The following is a 23725-nucleotide window of genomic DNA, read 5'->3' on the forward strand; positions in this document are numbered from 1 at the left end:
GCTGGAAGAAACAAAGAAAAGAATATATCTTTTGCTTTCCAATTGTAAATGGTGGAATAAGGTAATTTGCATGTCTTCTTCTTTGGAAATTACCAAAAAGAGACAGATATAAGAGGTATGTAACTCCATCTTAATAAACCCTAGGAGAGGACATTATATTATTGGCTATGAGGAAGAAGCTTGCAGCAGATCACACTCCATTAAGAACAATCAAAAAAACCCCAGAAAACTCAGTAGGAAGGCATTAGAGGACGTTCGAGGCAGCATGGAAGCAAGGAGGCCAAAAGGAAGAACCACAAAGAGATGAGTCAACCTTCTTTAAATTGCTTTTACCCTAGAGAAATTTTCCAGTTTTGGAAGATGAGGACAGGACAAGGAAACCAGAGCAGAGAGTGGTCAAGGCAGCCAAGACTTGTTGAGAAGCCAAAATCCCTGAGAAAGGGATGCACAGAGAAGAGATGGGGTGGGTGTGTGTGTGTGTGTGTGTGTGTGTGTGTGTGTGTGTGTGTGTAGGAAATCCAAAGTAGGGGTAAATATATACCCTGCACATTAAAGAAAATTTGAAAATCTATTTCTTTTATTCTTTATCTTAATGGAAAAATAAATGTGTGACTATTAGGAAATATCCTAATTGCTACTATCAGTCAGAAAAATCAGACAGTCCACTTTCCACAAAATGAATAACTGAGTAGAGCAAAGAAAGAAATCACTCAGCTAAAGGTACAAATGATTTTTTATGAGAAAAGGAAAAAGATAAGGAAATATATTCAACAATTAAAAGAAAGTGATGGATATAGAGACAATATTGTGACCTCTACTGTCGCGATGTCATTGAACGGAGTAACAGTGATAAAGTGAAACTGAAATTTTAACTCAGGAATTACTCAACTAATCAAAAAATCATGAGATATGTGGAATATAGACCCAATACAAACACTGCAATATTATGAAAGACAGGCCACACTAAGGGGAGGGTAAAAGAAGGAATTTAATTTAAGAAGGTGAATATGGTTAATGTACTCTCCATATAAGAATGAATATAGAATTTTTAAAACTGGACTAAGGTAGAAAGAAAAAAAATAGAGGAGATGAACCAAATCAGGCTAATAGATAAATATTAGTTGTATTAAATAAGCAAAAATGTCAATTTTTTTCTTTTACAAAATCGGAGAACAGGAGGGCTGAACAGTCCTGGGGGGGTTGGTACCAGTGGGAGGGGGGAGGAGGTAGGGAATGGGTGTGAGTAAATATGGTGCAAATTCTGTGTATGCACATATATAAACAGAAAAATGATACCTGCTAAAACTATTCCAGGAATGGGGGGAGGTGGGGATAAAGAAGACTAGTAGAGGGGGTAATTTCAAGTATAATATATTTGATACATTGTAAGAACCTTTATAAACACCATAATGCACCCCTACCCGGCACAACAATAAAAAAAGTTATGAGATCTAAAAGGGAAATATTTATGACTAAACTAGGGCTACAACTGTTCAAAACAAAACATAATTAGCAGAAACAGTTCCTCTTCATTTTCCCATTGAACACTGTGGTTTGGACTGCTGATCATGCTTCCTGAACATATGTATATTCTGTAAGTACTGACAAGTAAATCACTCTAAGTGACAGTTACACTGACCCATCTTTATTTGTCAAACTTTTAGGTTCCAACAGAACAATAACAAGTGTTGGTGGGGAAAGGAGAAATTGGAACCCTTGCATGGTATTGGCAAGAATGTAAAAGATGTAGCCACCTAAAAATGGTATGAAGGCTTTTAAAGAAGTTTTAAATAGAACTATCAAATGATCCAGAAATCTCACTTCTGGGTATTCATCCAAAAGAAATGAAATTAGGATCTCAAAGAAATATTTGAGCTCCCATGTTCATTATAGAATTATTCACAGTAACTAAGAGGTGGGAACAATGTAAATATCTAGGGCTGGACAGATGGCTAAAGAAAGTGTGGTATACTCATGTGATGTAATATTATTTAGCCATAAAAGAAGAAGGAAAATGTGTCATATGTTATAACTTAGATGAAGCTGGAGGACATTATGCTAAGTAAAATAAGGCACTCACAGAAGGACAAATACCACGATTCCAGTTTAATGAAGTAATCTATAGGAGTCAAACCCAACAAAAGTAGAATGGTGGTGGCTGGGAGAAGGAAAAAGGGGAGTTGCTGCACAATGGGTATAGAGTATCAATCATAGAACATGAAGATCTAGAAATCTGCTATATAATATTGGGCATATATAATGATACTGGAATGTTAAGACGGTAGATATCATGTTATGTGGTTCTTACCACAATAAAATGAAAAACAAAAAATGGACATAAATTATCACATTAAATGTAAATATATATAAATATCTTCCCCTATTGAGTATAACAGGCTTCAGAGACAACTGACATTTTTTAATGTTTTTATTAGCATACTGGTTGTACACAGGGGTTCCATGTCACATTTCCATATATGTTTACAAAGTACCTTGGTTAGACTCATCCCCTCCATCAGTCCCCCACACCCTGCTTACCCCTACTTAAAAAAATTTCAACAGGTTTTGCTGTAGGCTGGTACAGTCTCTGATCAGAAGATTCCCAAATTCTTCATGTTCCGCATGGAAGCATCTAGCAGAACATGTGGGTGTAGTAAGGGAAATAACAGGGTTTTATTATAGGAAAAGGAGAAGGAGACTGAAGGTGGGGTCTCTGTCAGGTGGATGGAGTCATCTCATGTTGGAAAGAAAAGTGGGGGAGGATTTTATTTTAGGTCATTTTTATATTATTTTTAACTTGGAGGTGGGGAGAATATTCATGTCACTCACCGTCTCCAATGGCCTTTGGACCAGGGGGAGGATCTAGGAGGACTCATGTATATACCTATCCAAATTCTCAGGTACCCCAAGTCCATGGTGGAGGAAATCTGCACTCTAACTTAACCTAACAAAGAATTTGCAATTGGTATGGAGCTCTTTGGGCTCAGAGGAGACTGGTTAGGGAGAGGGAGTAGGATTCTCTAAATCAGGCTGTATGGTTTTTTTAAAGTCCCAAACTTTCCCTAAGTCTATTTTCACACAAGTATATCAAGTACATCAACCATATTCCCCCTCCTTTACCTTCTCTATTTACCCTACCCCTCCCACTAATCCCAACCCCTAATAGGACCTGTTTTAAATTCTAGTCTTTCGTTTTTCAAGGGGTTTCACATGGCATTTCACTCCTTCTATTACTCTCCATTACCGTTCCCTCCCTACCCTCTATTAATCAACAGCTATCAATGATTTACTATGACATCTATACATGAAATTATTTAGATATTATTCACTCTCTATTCACTATCATTCTCTTTTACTCTCCTTCCTCTCCCTAGACCTCTCAAACAGTCCCACTATTTAGACATGGTATAAATACACATGATCGTATTTGTATTTGTGTATACATTTGTCTTTTGGGTCTATCTTCCATACATAAGAGAAAACAAGCAACTTTTGTCTTTCTGAACCTGGTTTACTTTGCTTACCAGGATGCCCTCCAGTCCTATTAATTTACCTGCAAATGACATAATTTCATTCTTCTTTATGGCTGAGTAATATTTAATTGTGTATATATATCACAGTTCCTTCACCCATTCATTAGCTGTAAGGCATCTAGGATGTTTCAATAGCTTGGTTATTGTGAATAGTACTGCAATAAACATGGGTATGCAAGTGTCTATTGTAACCTGACTTACACTCCTTCAGGTATATGCCCAGGAGTGGTATTGCTTGATTATATGGTAGTTTTAATATTAGTTTTTTTGAGGAACCTCCATACTGCCTTCCATAGTGGTTGTACTAATTTATATTCCACCAACAGTATATACAGGTTCCCTTTTCCCTGCATCCTCACCAACATTTATTGATTTGTGTTCTTGATGACAGCCATTCTCACTGGAATGAGGTAAAATCTCAACATAGTTTTGATTTGCATTTCCTTTATGGCCAAGGAAGTTGAGCATCTCTTGATGTATTTATTGTCCACTTGTTCTTCTTTTTGAAATCATTTGTTGAGCTCATTTGCCTACTTCTTCACTGGATCCTTGATTCTTTGAGAGTTTAGTGTTTTTGAGCTCCCTGTATATTCTGGTTATTAATCCCTTGTCAGGTGTATATCTGACAAAGATTTTCTCCCATTCTATACGCTATCTCTTTAGTCTAAAGACTGCTTCCTTGGCTGTCAAATCCTATTTGACAAACCTACCTCTTATTTGCTGAGCTTTTAGAGTTCTATTTAGAAAGTTATTGCCCATGTCTATATGTTTCAGTGCTTTCCCTGTTTTTCTTTTAGTAGTTTCAAAGTTTGAAATTTTACATTGAGATCTTTGATCCACTTTGAGTTAATATGAATACAAAGTGAAAGACAGGGATCTAGTTTCAGTTTTCTACATGTGGACATCCATTTTTCCCAGCCCACCGATACATTTTGATGATGAAGATAATGACAATTGCCACCACTGAGAGCTCACTGTAGGCTAAGCACTCTGCTAAGTGTTTTACAACCTTTAGGCCATTAAATCTTTCTCAAAAATAATGAGGTAGGTATTATCAATATCACTTTAAATATGAGAAAACTAAGCCTTAGAAAGTTGATTGTCTTGCCCATACTTGGCCTTGTGGTAAAATGGTAAGCAGCAGAAAAGAATTTGATCCAAGATCTTCCTGAACCAAAACTCACTGTATTAAACTATCTCTAAAACTATGGTATTCTGTTTGTGAGATTAACGGAAAGCAAACTTGCTGAAATTCTCTGGGAATACCTACTATTTCATAATATAAGGTACACATAAACAAAATTCTACACTAGAAACATTTGAGATCTCTTTCTTAGCTTCCCAAATTACTGTTGTGATTTTTTTCATTTTTTTTATTATTTTCTTTAATTCATATGTACATACAATGTTTGGGTCATTTCTCCCCACTTCCCCCACCACCTCCCTGACCCCAACCCGCCCCCTCTCCCTTCCCACAACCCCCTCAATACCTAGCAGAAACTATTTTGCCCTTATCTCTAATTTTGTTGACGAGAGTATAAGCAATAATAGGAAAGAACAAGGGTTTTTGCTGGTTGAGATAAGGATAGCTATACAGGGAGTTGACTCGCATTAATTTCCTGTGCGTGGGTGTTACCTTCTAGGTTAATTCTCTTTGATCTCACCTTTTCTCTAGTTCCTGGTCCCCTTCTCCTATTGGCCTCAGTTGCTTTAAAGTATCTGCTTTAGTTTCTCTGCGATGAGGGCAACAAATGCAATCTAGTTTTTTAGGTGTCTTACCTATCCTCATACCTCCCTTGTGTGCTCTTCCTTTTGTCTTGTGATCAAAGCCCAATCTCCTTGCTGTGTTTGCCCTTGATCTAATGTCCGCATAGGAAGGAGAACATATGAGTTTTGGTCTTTTGGGCCAGGCTAACCTCACTCAGAATGATGTTCTCCAGTTCCATCCATTTACCAGCAAATGATAACATTTCATTCTTCTTCGTGGCTGCATAAAAGTCCATTGTGTACAAATGCCACATTTCCTAATCCACTTATCAGTAGTGGGGCATCTTGGCTGTTTCCATAACTTGGCTATTGTGAATAGTGCCGCAATAAACATGGGTGTGCAGGTGCCTCTGGAGTAACCTGTGTCAGTTGTTTGGGTATATCCCCAAGAATGGTATTGCTGGATCATATGGTAAATCAACGTTTAGCTTTTTAAGTAGCCTCTAAATTTTTTTCCAGAGTGGTTGTACTAGTTTACATTCCTAGCAGCAAAGTAAGAGGGTTCCTTTATCCCCGCATCCTCGCCAACACCAGTTATTAGTGCTGTTGTTAATAATGGCTATTCTAACAGGGGTGAGGTGGAATCTTAGTGTGGTTTTAATTTGCATTTCCTTTATTGCTAGAGATGGTGAGCATTTTTTCATGTGTTTTTTGAGCATTTAATTTCTTCTTTTGAGAAAGTTCTGTTTAGTTCACTTGCCCATTTCTTTATTGGTTCATTAGTTTTGGGAGAATTTAGTTTTTTAAGTTCCCTATATATTCTGGTTATCAGTCCTTTGTCTGATGTGTAGCTGGCAAATATTTTCTCCCACTCTGTGGGTGTTCTCTTCATTTTAGAGACCATTTCTTTTGTTGAGCAGAAGCTTTTTAGTTTAATGAGGTCCCATTTATCTATGCTATCTCTTAGTTGCTGTGCTGCTGGGGTTTCATTGAGAAAGTTCTTACCTATACCTACTAATTTCAGAGTATTTCCTACTCTTTCCTATATCAATTTTAGAGTTTCGGGTCTGATATGAAGATCCTTGATCCATTTTGAGTTAATCTTGGTACAGGGTGATATACATTGATCTAGTTTCAGTGTTTTGCAGACTGCTAACCAGTTTTCCCAGCAGTTTTTGTTGAAGAGGCTGTCTTTTCTCCATCATATATTTTTAACGCCTTTGTCAAAGACAAGTTGGTTATAGTTGTTTGGCTTCATATCTGGGTGCTCTATTCTGTTCCACTGGTCTTCATGTCTGTTTTTGTGCCAGTACCATGCTGTTTTTATTGCTATTGCTTTGTAATATAGTTTGAAGTCAGGTATTGTGATACCTCCTGCATTGTTCTTTTGACTGAGTATTGCCTTGGCTATTCATGGCCTCTTGTGTTTCCATATAAGTTTAATGGTAGATTTTTCAATCTCTTTAATGAATGTCATTGGAATTTTGATGGGAATTGCATTAAACAAGTAGATTACATATGGGAGTAGAGACATTTTTCCTATGTTGATTCTACCAATCCATGAGCATGGGAGATCTCTCCACTTTCTATAGTCTTCCTCAATCTCTTTCTTCAGAAGTTTATAGTTTTCCTTGTAGAGGTCGTTCACATCCTTTGTTAGGTTAATACGTAGGTATTTGATTCTTTTTTTGAGGCTATTGTAAATGGAATTGTTTTCATGTATTCTTTCTCACTTTGTTCATTATTAGTGTACAGAAATGCTAATGATTTTTCTATGTTGATTTTATATCCTGTTACCTTGCTATAGCTATTGATGATGTCTAGGAGCTTCTGAGTAGAGCTATTTGGGTCTTTAAGGTATAGGATCATGTCGTCTGCAAACAGGGATATTTTGACAGTTTCTTTACCTATTTGTATTCCTTTCATTCCTCTTCTTGCCTAATTGCTCTGGCTAGGAATTCCAGTACTATGTTGAATAGGAGTGGAGATAGTGGGCATCCTTGTCTCGTTCCTGATTTTAGAAGGAATGGTTTCAGTTTTTCTTCGTTAAGTATAATGCTGGCTGTAGGTTTGTCATATATAGCTTTTATAATGTTGAGGTACTTTCTTTCTATTCCTAGTTTTCTTAGAGCTTTTATCATGAAATGGTGTTGGATCTTATCAAAGGCTTTTTCTGCATCTATTGAGATGATCATGTGGTTTTTGTCTTTGCTTCTTTTAATGTGGTTTATTATGTTTATTGATTGTTGTATGTTGAGCCACCCCTGCATTCCGGGAATGAAGCCTACTTGGTCGTGGTGAATGATCTTTTTGATGTGTTGTTGAATTCGGTTTACCATTATTTTATTGAGGATTTTTGCATCAGTGTTCATTAAGGAGATTGGACTATAGTTCTCCTTTTTTGGAGGTGTTTTTGCCTGGTTTTGGGATAAGTATAATACTGGCTTCATAAAATGTGTTAGGCAGTTTTCCTTCCCTTTATTTCATGGAACAGTTTAAGGAGGGTTGGTATCAGTTCTTCTTTAAAGGTATGATAGAATTCAGCAGAGAATTCATCAGGTCCTGGACTTTTCTTTTTGGGGAGACTCTTGATTGCTGCTTCAATTTCATTTTGTGTTATATATCTATTCAGGTGATTAATATCCTCTTGGTTCAGTTTTGGACGATCATATGTATCTAGAAATCTGTCCAATTCTTTAAGATTTTCGAATTTATTTGCATATAGGTTTTCAAAGTAGTCTGATGACTTCCTGGACTTTCATGGTGTTTGTTCTTATCTCCCCTTATGCATTCCTGATTCTACTAATTTGGGTTTTTTCTCTCCTCATTTTAGTCAGGTTAGCCAGGGGTCTGTAAATCTTGTTTTATTTTTTCAAAGGACCAACTTTTTGTTTCATTAATTCTTTGTATGGTTTTTTTGGTTTCTATTTCATTGATTTCAGCTCTTATTTTATTATTTCTCTCCTATTTGTTTTGGGATTTGCTTGTTCTTGTTTTTCTAGGACTTTGAGATGTATCATTAGGACATCAATTTGGGATCTTTCAGTCTTTTTAATATATGCACTCGTGGCTATAAACTTTCCTCTCAGGACTGCCTTTGCTGTGTCCCATAGATTGCGGTAGGTTGTGTTTTCATTTTCATTGACTTCCAAGAACTTTTTAATTTCCTTTTATTTCATCAATGACCCATTGTTCATTAAGTAATAAGTTATTCAGTTTCCAGTTGTTTGCATGTTTTTTGTCTTTACTTTTATTGTCGAGTTCTAGTTTTATTGCATTGTGATCAGATAGAATGCATGGTATGATTTCTATTTTCTTATATTTGCTGAGGCTTGCTTTGTGCCCAAGGATATGATCTATTTTGGAGAAGGTTCCATGGGCTGCTGAGAAGAATGTATATTGTGTAGAAGTTGGATGAAATGTTCTGTAGACATCAAGTAGATCCATTTGATCTATTGTATATTTTATATCTAGGATTTCTTTATAGATTTTTTGTTTGGATGACCTATCTATTGATGATAATGGGGTGTGAAAGTCTCCCACAACCACTGTGTTGGAGTTAATATATGCTTTTAGGTCCTTCAGGGTATGTTTGATGAAATTGGGTGCGCTGACATTGGGTGCATATAGGTTGATAATTGTTATTTCCTTTTGGTCAATTTCCCCTTTTATTAGTATGGAATGTCCTTCTTTATCTCGTTTGATCAATGTAGGTTTGAAGTCTACTTTGTCAGAGATAAGTGTTGCTACTCCTGCCTGTTTTTGGGGGCCATTGGCTTGGTAAATCTTCTTCCAGCCTTTCATCCTAAGCCTATGCTTATTTCTGTCAGTGAGATGGGTCTCCTGTAAGCAACAAAATGTTGGATCTACCATTTCATCAAATGGTGCCTTTTGATGGGGGAATTAAGTCCATTATATTAAGTGTTAGTACTGATAGGTATGTGGTGATTCCTGTCATGTAGTTGTCTTAGTTGTTTGAAGGTTTGATTGTGTGTACCTAACTTGATGTTACTCTCTACTGTCTTGCTTTTTCTTTTCCTGTAGTTTGGTGCTACCTGCCCTTTTATGGTTATGTTGGGTTTCACTTTCTGTGTGCAGAATCCCTTGGAAAATCTTTTGCAGTGGTGGCTTTGTGGCCACATATTGTTTTAGTTTCTGCTTATCATGGAAAACTTTTATTGCTCCATCTATTTTGAATGATAGTTTTGCTGGGTAGAGTATCCTGGGGTTGAAGATATTTTCATTCAGGGCCCGGAAGATCTCACCCCAAGCTCTTCTTACTTTTAATGTTTCTGTTGAGAAGTCAGCTGTGATTTGATGGGTTTATCTTTGTATGTTATTTGTTTTTTTCTATCTTACAGCCTTCAATATTTTTTCTCTAGTTTATTACTTGTTTTAATGATGATATGCCATGGGGTAGTTCTATTGTGGTTGGTCTGTTTGGTGTTCTGGAGGCCTCTTGCTTCTGTATGAGAATAGATTTCTCCATTGTTGGGAAATTTTCTGTTATTATTTTGTTGAATATATTGTGCATTCCCTTTGCTTGCACCTCTTCTTCTTCTTCAATGCCCATGATTCTCAGCTTTGGTCTTTTGATGGAGTCAGTGAGTTCTTGCATTTTCTTTTCACAGGTCTTGAGTTGTTTAACTAATAGTTCTTCAGTTTTTCCTTTAATTATCATTTCATCTTCGAGTTCTAAGATTCTGTCTTCTGTTTGTTCTATTCTGCTGGATTGGCCTTCCATTTTGTTTTGCAATTCTATTTTGTTCTTTTCTCTGAGGTTTTCCATATCCTGAGTCTCCTCCTCTTTAAAGTTGACTATTTTTGTTCTGAGTTCATTTATTTCTTTATTAATTGTGTTCTTTGGTTCACTTTGGTGTTTATACAGTGCTTCTATGGTTTCTTTTATTTCTTCTAGTTCTTTTATAAATTCTCTATTTTTGTTGTCTTGGAATTTCTTGAGTGTCTCCTGTACATTTTGGTTGACCATATCCAGTATCATCTCTATAAAATTCTCATTGATTACCTGTAGTAGTTCTTCTTTTAGATTGGGTTCTTTGGCATAGTTTATCTTCATTTTGTTGGAGTCTGGATCTGAGTATTTGTGTTCTTCATTTCCCTCTGGTTCCTGTACTAATTTTTTGCTGTGGGGAAATTGGTTTCCCTGTTTTTTCTGTCTTCCCGTCATTGCCCTTGGTGTTGTTATTTTCCCTGTACTGTGTGCAATTAAGTATTTTCTAGCTTGTAATAATAACAATGGTGATATTTAGAATGGAAGGATGAGAGGAGATGGAAAGCAAAGAAGTTAAAGAAAAAGGGAAAAACAAACAAACAAGTAGAAAACAACAAGAAACAAACACCAAAAACGTTTGAAAGATATACATAGGGAGAGATAGTGTACTAATCAACAGTAAGCTGAACAGGCATTAGAGAGACAGAGGATTGAAAATAAAAAATAAAAATAAGAAATAAATAAATGAAAAAAACAATAAAAATAAAAATCTCCAAGTTCAAATGCAATAAAGCTTCAGTCTTAATAATTTTGGTGTTCATCCCTCAGCCTCCAATCCTGGATGTGGTGTCTCAGAAGCAGTTCTGTCGTCTCATCAAAGGGGAAATAAACTAAAAAAAAAACCAAAACAACACAAAACAAAAAAATACCCACAAAGTGTCCCAAGTTCAAATGCAATACAGTTTCAGTAAGTTTTTCAGCATGCAGGTGTAGTTCGGTTGTTGTCTCATCAAACGTAGGGAGAAAAAAAGAGTCTGGAGACAGTTCTGTGAATGGCTATCTGAGGCTGTGGCTCGCCTGCCCACTGCTGTCAGCCTGTTGTTGCTGGAGGCGTTAATTACGCAGCTCTCTGGAGTGAGCTTAACACTCACCCGGCCCCACAGGTTTTGTTTACTCAAAGTTCTCCTGGGCACGATTGCCACTGCTACAAGCTTTCCCCTTTCCAAGTACACTGCGGGAGGTGACACTGCACCCACTTTCTCAGGCCGGCTTGTTTATTTACAGTTCATGTGGAAAGTGGGTCTTCCCGCCTCTCCTGTGGAATTTTCCTCCCACCACCACTTTTACAAGCTTTCCCGCTCTTGATTGCTGGGCATGTGCCGCTGCTCCTGCCTTCTCCGGCCGGCTTGTTTATTTACAGCTCACGTGGGAAGTGGGTCTTCCCCCCTCTCCTGTGTAGTTTTCCTCCCACTGCCACTTTTACAAGCTTTCCCGCTCCTGGTTGCTGGGCATGTGCCGCCGCTCCTGCCTTCTCCAGCCAGCTTGTGAGGATTTCCCCTTCCCCTTCTTCAGCGCTCAGGGTGCCCCGCCCTCTTTGCTACGTGTCTTTTTTGTTGTTATTGCTTATTATTCAGGTTTTTTTTCTCTTTTTTACCTGGGTAGGGGTTGGTCTGTCCAGGGGGCTATGCTGATCTGGCCCAGGATTGTCTGTGGAAGTACCACATACCGCTTAGCTCACCTTGTGGTCCGTGTCTTCCCAAGCCGTCTGGGCGCTGTTGTCTGGCAGTGGTGCGGAAGCCCTCTTGGTTTCTCCATTTAATGTGAAGTGGAGATGCTATGTGCAGGCTGGAGGTGTGGAGGAGTCAAAGTTTTGCCTCTTCTCAGTGGTATTTTCTGTAAGGTGTATCTCCAGTGTCTCTCCAAGATTTTACTTTAGGAGGCATGCTTCCTGCTTCCTCCCTCTAGCTGCCATCTTGGAATCTCCCTACTGTTGCTATTAACCACTCCCAAGGTAAGAAAAAAATTCTTATCTTTTAACTCTAATCTAACTGCTTTAGTGTTGTCTAACTTGAATAATCTACAATAATAAAGTACAGGCTAGTGAAATTCTATTCATTTCTCAACCCTTTTATTAGAAATACTTATTTCTAATAAAATGAGACTCAGAAACATGGTATTATATAACCTTCTAAAGGAATGGAGCAATAGAAATAACACTCTGTTACCATAAAATGTCCCCTAAATATCCTACTGAAATAAAGATTGCTCATTACCCAATTACCATATCTCCTGAGAGACCATGAGAAAATAATTCAAAAAATATACAAATACAATACAGATGATAGATAGACAAATAGAAAGAATCATATATCCAAGGCCACCAAATAGGCAGACCTGTCTGTAAAGACTGATGCAAGATTAGGAAGTCCTAGGGCTGTGCCAAATAAAACAGTCATCAAAAGGAAGAAAAAAGCCTGGAAATCAGAAGAGGATTCAGAAATAGAAAGAGATTAGCAGTCAATCCTGCTGAGAGGAGAAGGGGAAAGAGGAGTGAGCAGAAGAAACCTGGTAAGATGTAAGATTTTTTTAAACAGATGGTTCTGATACTGATTCTTCAAATGCTGAGCACCTGTTACAACATAACTGTTGTTCTGATATGCAGATAAACATCATATAAAATGAAAGTACCTTCTGAATTAATATCTACAGTTATTGAGCAAATACTTTTGTATTTACCAACATCAGCTTACTGATTTAAGAACCGTGATGTCAGTCACTCTTTTTACTATTTATTTTACATCATTTTCTGAACACTCACTGTGTTTTCCACACAATTCTAAGCACAAAGTAAACAGAAGAAAGTTAAAACTTATAATTTCAAGGGAAAACCTGTAGGCATATGTGAAGTACCTGAAAGGTAACATTTGGTCAAAATAATCTTCTCTGAACTCAATGTAAACAGCTGAGAAGATATAAAATAGTGAAGGCCTAAAAATGAGGTTAAAAATGCAAGGAAAGATACTAATATAGAATCATACTTTGCAGGCTATACAAACCCATGTAGAAGGGGAATTTAGTGGTATTTAATCACAGAATCAGGGAAAGAGCCTGTTCCATTTAGGAAATGAGAATGAGATTACCTTGGGTGTAGAGGATATCTTCCCATATTTGGATCTCAAAGATGGCATTTGAAATATTAGGCTGGATCTCTTGAATCGACATGGCTTTAAAGCAGAGATTGTAATAGGCATGAAATTAGGAATTCAGTTCTAGATCATTGGAAATTGGGAAGTTTTGCATTTGACAGATGTGGAACAAGAGAAGGCAGGGAGAGGAACTAGCAGGTTACTAGAAGAAACCACGAATGAGGCAACAATGGCCTGGACTCAATTGGTAGCTGTGGAAACAGAGGGGAAGAGAGCAGATCCAAGAAAATCTTCAGAGGAGCAGAAGAATAATTCAGTAAAACATTAAATGAGGGGGATGAGAAGTGGCAAAACCTATAAGTCTTTCAGGTTCAAAAGCTACTATGACAAGAGAATGGAGTTGGCAATTATGAGAAAGTGTGGAAAAGGAAATGATTTTGGTATGAAATATCATAGACATGACTTTCAATATGTCTTTGGAAATATAAAATAGCCTATGGGCTTTTACTTATGCAACCTCTATTGGTATAAATAAATAATATAAAAATTAAGACTGAGATATGATTGTTGTTTTACAAACAAACTTATTTGGAAAGCCTGTAGGAGTTCGTAAATGGATGGAACTGGAGGACATCAATCTGAGTGAGGTTAGCCTGGCCCAAAAGACCAAAACTCATATGTTCTCTCTCATATGCAGACAGTAGATCAAGGGCAAACACAATAAGGGCATTGGACTTTGATCACATGATAAAGGAAGAGAACACAAGGGAGGTATGAGGATAGGTAAGACACCCAAAAAACTAGATAGCATTTGTTGCCCTCAACGCAGAGAAACTAAAGCAGATACTTTAAAGCAACTGAGGCCAATAGGAGAAGGGGACCAGGAACTAGAGAAAAGGTTAGTTCAAGAAGAAATAACTTAGAAGGTAACACACATGCATAGGAAATCAATGTGAGTCAACTCCCTGTATAGCTATCCTTATCTCAACTAGCAAAAACCCTTGTTCCTTCCTGTTATTGCTTATACTCTCTCGTCAACAAAATTAGAGATAAGGGCAAAATAGTTTCTGCTGGGTAGCGAGGGGGTAGGGGGGAGAGGGAAGGGGTGGGGGGATAAGGGAGGGGGTGGGGAAAGGGGGGAGAAATGACCCAAACATTGTATGCACATATGAATAAAACAAAAATTTTTAAACATAGGATTAATATCACACAACTACTTAGAGTTCCAATTTCAAATTGTATAACATAAGGAGCTTCACATTTTATATTATTTCATATGCTTCCTATGGAAACATGACATATATACAAAAAGTTGCATGAATTTAAATTTATTATTTTATTTTTATTCGCATAAATAGGGAGATATGCTGTGACATTTACATATGGGCTTACAATATATACTAATTAGAATCACCCCCTCAATCATTCTCCCTCTTTCTCCCTCCCCCACTTCTTAGAATCATTTCAACAAATTTCATTGTTCTACTTTCATACACAAATACAAAATATATCCACCATATTCACCCTCTCTGTTTACCCTCCCCCCCAACACTGGTACCCATACCTGGACAGGATCTTTTTTACCTTCCTGTCTTATTTTAAGTGTATATTGATTGTTCAAGGGGTTTTTGTCTTGGTATTTCAGACAAATGTGTGTGTGTGTGTGTGTGTGTGTGTGTGTGCTGCTTTAATCAGACTAACCCCCTCTATTACTTTCTCTTTCTCTATCTCTGCTCCCCTATTAGTTAACACTGTGTCAAACGTTGCACAATTTGTAAAAATTTTGATAATTTTTAAGAATTAAAAACACCCATGAACTGCTAGAAGATGTCAATATTTCCAATCCTTCAAAGCTTTACTACTCACTCTATCCAAATGTAGCCACTGTTGTGATTTCTATCATCACAAATAAACTATTCCTTTCTTTTTCAAACATGCTATAAATGAAATCACCAAGTATGTACTTTTTTGGAGTCAGGCTTCTTCATGCAGATTATGATCTGTGAGAGTCATTCATTTCAGAGGGAACAACAGAGTTTAATCTTTTTCAATGCTGTGCATAGTATTCCATTATAAAAAATACATCTGAAATAATTTAGTCATTCTATTGATAGATTGTCTTTAGTTTGTGCCTATTAAAAATAATGTTAATTGAACAGAGTCATACATGTTTTAAGGTACATACACACACAGAATTATTTTGGTTATTCATCTTGCAATAAGATTACTGAGTCATAAGATGCACATAGGTAAGCTTTAGTAGTTACTACCAAAAAGTTTTAAAAACTGGATATAAAATTTAAACTCACTACAGCAGCACATGAGAATTCTATCATGCATCTTGAGAAAACTTGGTGATGAGACTTTGTTTTTGTTAAATTTAAGCATTCTTATGGGTATGTGGGAACTTATTTAAAATTTCTTAAGATTTAATGTTTTGAACATTTTCTGAAATACTTACTAATCATTTGGATATTGTCTTTTGTGTAGCACCTTATCAAATCTATTGATCGTTAGTTTTGCTTTTCTTTTTCTTCTTGATTTGTAGGAATTCCTTATATAATTATGATGTAAAGTCTATATTGGATAAAGGAATTACATATATTTTCTTCCACTCTAAATTGCCTTTTAACAATATCCATTAGTGAATAAAAGGTATTAATTTTGATATATTCTGGTTTATCAGTATTTTTCCTTATGGTGAATGTTTCTATTTCCTTCTTAAGAACTTTGATTAATCCAGACCAAGAATATATTTATTTTTTATCTCCATGTTTAAATAAGAGCTGTTCCTTAGATTATTTTATTAAGTGATATGAATGTTCGAGAAGCTTTTTCAGTATCCGATTGACCAATTTATTAAAAAGATCAAACTTCCTGTGTTGAATGACTTGGTTAAAAAAATTACAAAAACTAGGGCTGGACACATGGCTCAAGTGGTAAGAGTGCCTGCATAACAAGCATGAGACCCTGAATTCAAACACCAGTGCTGACAAAAAAAATTTTTTTTTCACTGAAACTGCAATCTCATATTGCCAGCCCCCAAAATTTAAGAGAAAGTGGTTTTAGGATTTTGATATAATGAGTATACTTCAAGAGACCAAAAAAAGAAAATCTTGCCTCCACCAAAATATTATAGGAAATTAAAGACTTAATGACACAAGGAAAAACAAAAGGTATAGCCTACGTAACAAATGTAACAAAGTTTAAACATTAATTTCTAAAAAAAAATTAACCCAAGGAATTCTTATAAGCAAAAACAAAAAGACACCAGAAAATCCCCAAATACTTGGAAATTGGTGTACCAATAGCAAACCCTGCTAAAAAAAAAAATGGAGAATATACAACTTACCAATATTGGTAATTAAAGAGGAAAAATCCCTAAAAATTTTGATTTAAATTATATGTTCTAGTATTTGTTTTAAAAAATCGAGTGTTTCTATGTTTTAGAATATGATTCTCCTATAAGAAAACTCCTGCCAACACCAACAAACACAAATTGACCAACCAACCTAAACAAGTGCCTGTTTACAAAAAATGGCCATAAAACAAAACAAGACACCCACCAAACACACACACACACACACACACACACACACAAGCCTGAGAGAACAACAAAATAAAGTAATTCTCTAAGCCAGGCCTTAGTGGCTTACTAGCTACTTGGGAGGATGAGCTGGGGAAAACTGTTTATTCTTGAGTCTCTTATACAGCAAAGTATGAGAAATAAATATTACAAGAGTTTTCTAAAGAAAAGATGTTCTGAGACTTTTGTTTCCTTATTAGCTTGATAAGCTAATTCTAAATGTATCCATTAAAGGAAAGAGCTCAGAGTACCCAAGACAAATATGATGGACAAAGAAGAAAGACCTCCCTGAAGATATCAAGAATAATTATGATCTGTACTTATGGATGACAGTATAATACTGGCAGAGCCAGAGAATTCAGCAAACCAACTAGAATAGAAACCTTCATTGATAACTGAAGTTTAATTTATGACAATGGCCATGACAGATCAATAAAGAAAGGAAGAACTACTCAAAAGTAAAACTGGAGGAAAAAGTAATCATTCACATAAAAATAATGGAAATAGATATCTATCTTATGCTAGTTGTAAAAAAACATCAGAGTGATTAAAGCTTATATATATATACAAAACAAAAACTTTTAGAATATACAGGTGAACCTTTTTGCACTTGGTAAACAAGACATAAAAAGGTAAGCCAAGTGTGGTTGTACTCGAAAAGCTAATGCAAGAGGATCTTGATTTCATGGCTAGCCTGGGCTACACAGCAAGGTCCAGACCAGCCTGAACGATGGGCAAGATAGCAAGATCCTGTCTCAAAACCAAAAAAAACAAACAGAAAAAGCACCAGTTATAAAAAGCACTAGTAGATCAATTTGACTATTAAGAACTTCCTTAGCAGCTGACTATTAAAATCTAAGGAGACTGTCTGTCTCCAAAGTTGTATTTCCCTTAGGGTCAGGGAGACTTGCCTATTACAAACTAGAAGTCACCAGTGGGTGTTCAACATTGATCCTGGGCTTTTGGGGGGTCTCTACTCGGAGACCCTCTCCCTACCACTTAAAACAAATTTTAATTGATCAATACAAGAACCTGATATTCTAGCTGTTCACAAATACACAGAGGAGTAAATTATAAACTCCAGGGACTTGGCTAATGGTCCAAAATAACTAGATACCTGTAGAGAACTATTGTAAAAGAAAGTCATCAATACTTGTATATCTATAAATAAATATATATCATATTACTATTCATAACACAAAGCATATTATAATTTATAATATTCTGAAGATAAATCATTAGAATTAATAGACCAAATCTACTAAATACATTTAAGGAGATATTAACAATTCAAACAACAAGAAATTGTTTGGGTTTTTTTTTTTTTTTTTAGTCAAATGAAAATACTAGGTATGAGAAAAAATAATAGTTGAAATAAAAGTTGTAATACATCCAATAAGGAGAAAATATACTATAGAATTAATTAATGAGAGTGAGATCAAGTGGGAATCTATTGTAGAGTAAAGAACAGGAAGAAAATACAAGGAGATAGAAAATATAACTGATAAGCATTTGGGGCACATTTTTTCAAATGCTTATCTCTATAGTAGAGATAAGCCCTACTAGGTAAGGCTCCACTCTCTTATGGCATTGAATACTGAATGAAGAAATATGAAGACATCTTAATATTTTTGCCCTTATAAGCAACTTAATTTTTTATAATTTTAATTTGAGACATGGGGCAGCAGTGGTTGACAATCTGGCCACTAAAAGGACTCTAAAGGGTCTCAAGGACTCCAAGAGGTCTGTTAACAACACTTTGCAAACTGCTGCAGTAGAACTCTCAACAGTGTCTGAGACCTCCTGAACCAGAGATTGTTTACTTTCTCCCGAAAATAACCTAATGTGTACAGCTGAGGCAACAGACAGACCACCCCATGCTTTACAAAATGAGGAACAGCATGCAAGATCTAGTAAATTTTTTGTTTATCATTTTTACAACTTGCATTAGTAAACATTTCAAACACACAATAAACCTCCTTGCACACATCACCCTCACAGCCCTAGCAATCCTCCTATTGATGCACATTTGTACCTTACCTTCCCCTGTAGAGATGCCTGGACCTTCACAGGTCCCACAGTGTAATTCAGCTTTGCTTCCCAGAGTTCTTCCCTGTTTATTTAAGGTTTTGCTTTCTTGAACCTGTTAGATGAGTTTCAACTCATCCATTGCCTTTCCCACTCCAAAAATTACATTACTCTCCCAATCTTATTGCCTATCTGCATTTCTGCCTTTCTTATCCCTGTCCTGTCTTTTTTAAGGGAGGAAATGGATGCCAAAACTCTATCCTTAAGCAAATGTTGATTAACTTCTTAAAATAAGTCTTTTTCACTTATATGTCTCCATTCTCAAATACTGTATTTTCAAAGACAAAACTAGGTCTAGAGGTGTGGCTCACGTGGTAAAGTGTAAGGCCTTGAGTTCAAACCAGTTATCACCACCAAAAACAAAAAGGACAATATAAACAATTATATATTGACTGCTTGCTATAATAATTTATGTATATCTATTTAATATTTTCAGTAACTTATAGTACATTGTGCCACTGTTATCCTATGCCACAGTAATGAAGTTAACATTTGAAGAGTTAACATGACATCTAAATTATCAAGAATTTGAGATCTAAACCAAGACTGTCACTCAAATCTAGTTTCCAAACCACTGTGCATACCACTTCTCATTTCTTTTCCCCTATAAGGTAGGCTTTGGTGCTTGTTGGACTAAGGATTATGGGTAACTGGCTCTAAGAAATATCTACAATATGCTTAAGTAACTGACTCTTGTTTACATTCCATACCTTTAAACTCAAGAAAGTATTTGGACTAAGCCAGGCTGTCTGGGAGAGCTGGGAATGGTAAAATGAGGGTTGGGTTCATGCCTGACATACAACACTGGACCATTATATAATGTCATATTATATACCTATAACAAGATTGAAGAGGTGCACTTGCATTGGATATGAGCTGCCTAATCCGCACATTAGCCTACCTGCAGAATTCTTCTAGTCTTATGCATTTGAGGAAGTCAAGTGAGCTTCCACAGGCTGAAGACATTAGCTCCTTCTGACCTATACTCTACAACAATGTGCTCAATGAGGAGGTTCTTTGGGGATTTTCAATCTCACTTTGGGGCCTCTGTGCTGTGTAACTTCTTTCTGCATTCTTTCAGAAAAGGAAACTTACTGGGTTTACTCAAGTGCTGTGTGTATGGTCCCTAAATCAAGATGATCTACTAAGGAAACTTGTCAGAGTAGTCACATTACTATCTTCCTTTGTGATGTCCTTGACACCAGCATTAAATACTTCCAGAAAACAATCAAATCTTCAGTACAAAAAAGTTTTAAAAAGAAAAAAATTATCTCTGAACTAAAAGTCAATTTAAAAAAAGAAGAGATATTTATAAAGGCTTCTGAGAGTTTAAAAAAATGCCAATGGAATTAAATAATCCAGTCAAACTTCTGGGCAAACTTCAAGGACTGCCCATTATCATATATAAATCTGTATCAAGTAGGAAAGTAAAGCTTTTTCTTTTAGCTCAGTTACACATTTCTTCCTTCCTTCCTTTTAGTTCAGTTACACATTTATATACAGTGAAGCATGAGGACATAGACTATGAGAAGATGATTTCTAAGAAGTAAGAAAAGAAACAAGACTTACTGTAGACTGTGTTTGTGCCATGTATTCCCCCTCCATTTTATTCAGACGTGCATTTGTGTCCTCAAGCAATTCTTGAATGTTCTCAGTGTGTCGCTTTTGAAGATCAAATTTTTCCTTTTCCATTTCTGCTACTGCATTGTGGAGCTATACCATAAAGTCAAGACTTTCACTATTGTGGAACAGACTATTTCATAATTCAGAAAAAAGGCTTTTCAATATTTCTGTTTATATCTATATATTGACCTAACAACAAAAATTATAAAATCCACACAAGTAAACCTAAGTAAAGATATCATATAATGAGCACTATTAGGCTGGGGATGTAGCTCAGTAGTACAGCTCTCACTTAACATGCACAAGGCCTGGGTTCAACACCACACTGCAGAAGAGTATGATTACAAAACACAATTTTTTCTTGGCTCTCCTGAATTGAAAATTTTAATGGATGAGCAAATATTAAAGGAAACTACCATCTAAGGTAGAAATAGCAAGTAAGTGAGACAGATAATGCAATGTGTCCATTACACATTAATATCAATCTGAAATCAGAAAAACAGAAATATTTATATTATTGATTAGAAATATTATTTTACTGCCTATTATTCATTTTTATATAAAATTTTGTGCAATATTAATGTAAAAATGTTTTCCCCTAAACAAACCCCCAATAAGAAACTAATTTTAATTTCCATCGTTGATACACAAACTCAAAAATTGTATTTATAAATCAAGTAGATAATGAGCAGGAAGACTAAGGACCCTATGTATCACGTTCAAAGGATTTTGTTGATAAAGACTATTAGGCATATGCTCTTTAAGTGGATAAAGCTTTAAATATCCATTTAAATTAAGGTAAGGAAAACAAAGGCAAATATAGGAGGCCCAAACAAAGTTCGATGGATAGCTTCTTTTTCTTTCTTTTTTTTTTTTTTGTTAGACTGGGGTTTGAACTCAGGGCTTAGTGTTTACAAAGCAGGTGCTCTACCACTTGAGCCACACCTCCAGTCCATTTTGCTCTGGTTATTTTGGAGATGGGGTCTTGTGGACAATTTGCCTGGACTGGCCTCAAATCACAATCCTCTCAATCTCAGTCTCCCAAGGAGCTAGGATTACAGGTATGAGCCACTAGTACCCAATCAATGGGGGCAACCAATGGGCTTCTGAAGGGGGCTGAAAATCTGTGCTCTTGACCATATGGGCATTCATTCATTTATCTTAATGGGCATGTAATTCTAACTCCTATTCCCCAAGTCTAACACTTCTTACTTGATGAGGAGAGCAGGAGTCCAAAACAGTCTAACTAATATATTTGACTCATTATCCATGAATAAGGAGAGAAGAAAGGACATGACAAAAATCAGTGTGAAGTCTTATTTGACTAAGAAAGTACTAGAAAAACAGGAAAAGCTGAGAAATGATGAGAATTGAAGGCAGAACGCAGGCAACGATTTCAGTAATAATACTAGAAAGGGTTCCAAGAATGAATTAGAAATGTACTTTCTAGAGTGAGGATGGCTCAGTACCAGCCATAGAGAAGAGCCTTAAGTTTCAAAAATTTAGCACATGTAGTTTTTACTATTTCATGTGGTCCCCCAAATCCCTGATATGTTTAATTTCTCTTTTTTGCTGGAGTATACATTTTAAATTAGTGTCATTTCTAGAATTCAAAAGTAATTCATCATTCTGAGTGAGGTTAGCCTGGCCCAAAAGACCAAAAATCATATGTTCTCCCTCATATTCAGACAGTAGATCAAGGGCAAACACAAGGGGATTGGACTTTGATCACATGATAAAGCGAGAGAACACAAGGGAGGTATGAGGATAGGTAAGACACCCAAAAAACTAGATAGCATTTGTTGCCCTCAACGCAGAGAAACTAAAGCAGATACTTTAAAGCAACTGAGGCCAATAGGAGAAGGGGACCAGGAACTAGAGAAAAGGTTAGTTCAAGAAGAATTAACTTAGAAGAATTTCTAAGAATTAACTTAGAAATCAATGTGAGTCAACTCCCTGTATAGCTATCCTTATCTCAACTAGCAAAAACCCTTGTTCCTTCCTATTATTGCTTATACTCTCTCGTCAACAAAATTAGAGATAAGGGCAAAATAGTTTCTGTCTGGTAGCAAGGGGTTGGGGGGTAAGGGAGGGAGCAGGGATGGGGAGGTTAAAGGAGGGGGTGGGGAAAGGGGGGAGAAATGACCCAAACATTGTATGCACATATGAATAAAATAAAAATAAATAAATAAATAAAGTGAGTTCTTTAGGTAGTACAAGACCATCACCAAGCCCATAACACCAACATCTCAGTGTTTCTCACATGCATGGAAGTATAATCCATTCACTAGTGATTTCAAATCAAAACAAGTTGCTACTATAAACTCTAGCCTGGATTACACTGTGTTGCCTAAAATTTCAGGAAAGAAATAGCCCAAATAAAAAATTAAAATTGCTATTTCCCTACTAATTTTGCTTAAAACCTGTTTGGCTATGACAAAAAACCAGACCATTAACTAAATGGTACATTTACCATTTGGTACATTTTCTAAATGAAAGCAATTTTATAGACCACAGAGTTCTAGAAGAAAATATACCAAATCATGAATACAGTAGCCATTTCTTTCTACTTAATCTAGAATTTTAAATTACTTTTTCTTTTTTTTTTTTGTACTTTTTGGTACATTCTGCAAAATTCATTACTTTTATACTTGAATATGTTGCTCTGAAGCATATATTTTTGTATTTTCATTATTACTTTTGGAAACGTACCTTTTTTTCCCAATCATTATTCAGAGATTCTGCACTTTGTTCACATATCTTTTTGAGCTCTGTAATCTGGTTTTCTTTAGTCTCCCTGATAACTTGACAGTCACGTATAAGAGTCTGAACTGTCAAAAATGATGAAAGCATAGTTAAGCCAATTCTATAAAACACATAAGTGTTTCATGATAGAAAACACAGTATACTGATTAATAAATATAATTCAGTTTTACCAAGTCTTAATTGTCTCTTCCTAAACATCTTACTCTTTACTCTTTTTCTCCATTTCTTTTTGTTAATAAGCCAAAGGCTTTCTTTCTTTCCCTCCCTCCCTCCCTCCCTCCCACCCTCCCTCCCTCCCTTTCTTTCTTTCTTTCTTTTCATGGTTCTGGAGTTTGAACTCAGTACCTCACGCTTGCTAGGCAGGCACTCTACCACTTGAGCCACACCTTCAGCCCTCTTTTCCCCATTTCTATCATCATACACAGCCTTGGCTGATTTCATCTTTACTCTCACTCTAGAAAATTTTTAATAGTGTGTTGGCCTCAAGAACCATCCCCCTCTGATGGTTAGTCTATCACTTTAAAGAAACCTTTCAATAAGGCAA

The 23725-nt window shown here is 36.1% G+C and overlaps 1 protein-coding gene across 19 annotated transcripts in view; it reads right to left on the reverse strand.

The window, feature by feature from the left end:
• Positions 1 to 23725, reverse strand: part of Cep112 (centrosomal protein 112) — a 459140-nt gene that overhangs the window by 338988 nt on the left and 96427 nt on the right. For 14 of the 19 annotated variants that reach the window (XM_074045308.1, XM_074045312.1, XM_074045310.1 and 11 more), the window contains 2 exons: positions 23128 to 23246; positions 20362 to 20505 (listed from right to left, as the gene is read on the reverse strand). The exons of 2 other annotated variants lie outside the window; for them this stretch is intronic. In XM_074045308.1, the coding sequence (XP_073901409.1) occupies positions 20362 to 20505; positions 23128 to 23246 (263 nt within the window). The remainder of the gene's footprint in view (positions 1 to 20361; positions 20506 to 23127; positions 23247 to 23725) is intronic. 3 more of the 19 variants (XM_074045313.1, XM_074045304.1, XM_074045303.1) reach the window with 1 other exon arrangement.

This window comes from Castor canadensis, chromosome 11 (assembly GCF_047511655.1).
Source record: "Castor canadensis chromosome 11, mCasCan1.hap1v2, whole genome shotgun sequence".
Classification (NCBI taxonomy): domain Eukaryota; kingdom Metazoa; phylum Chordata; class Mammalia; order Rodentia; family Castoridae; genus Castor; species Castor canadensis.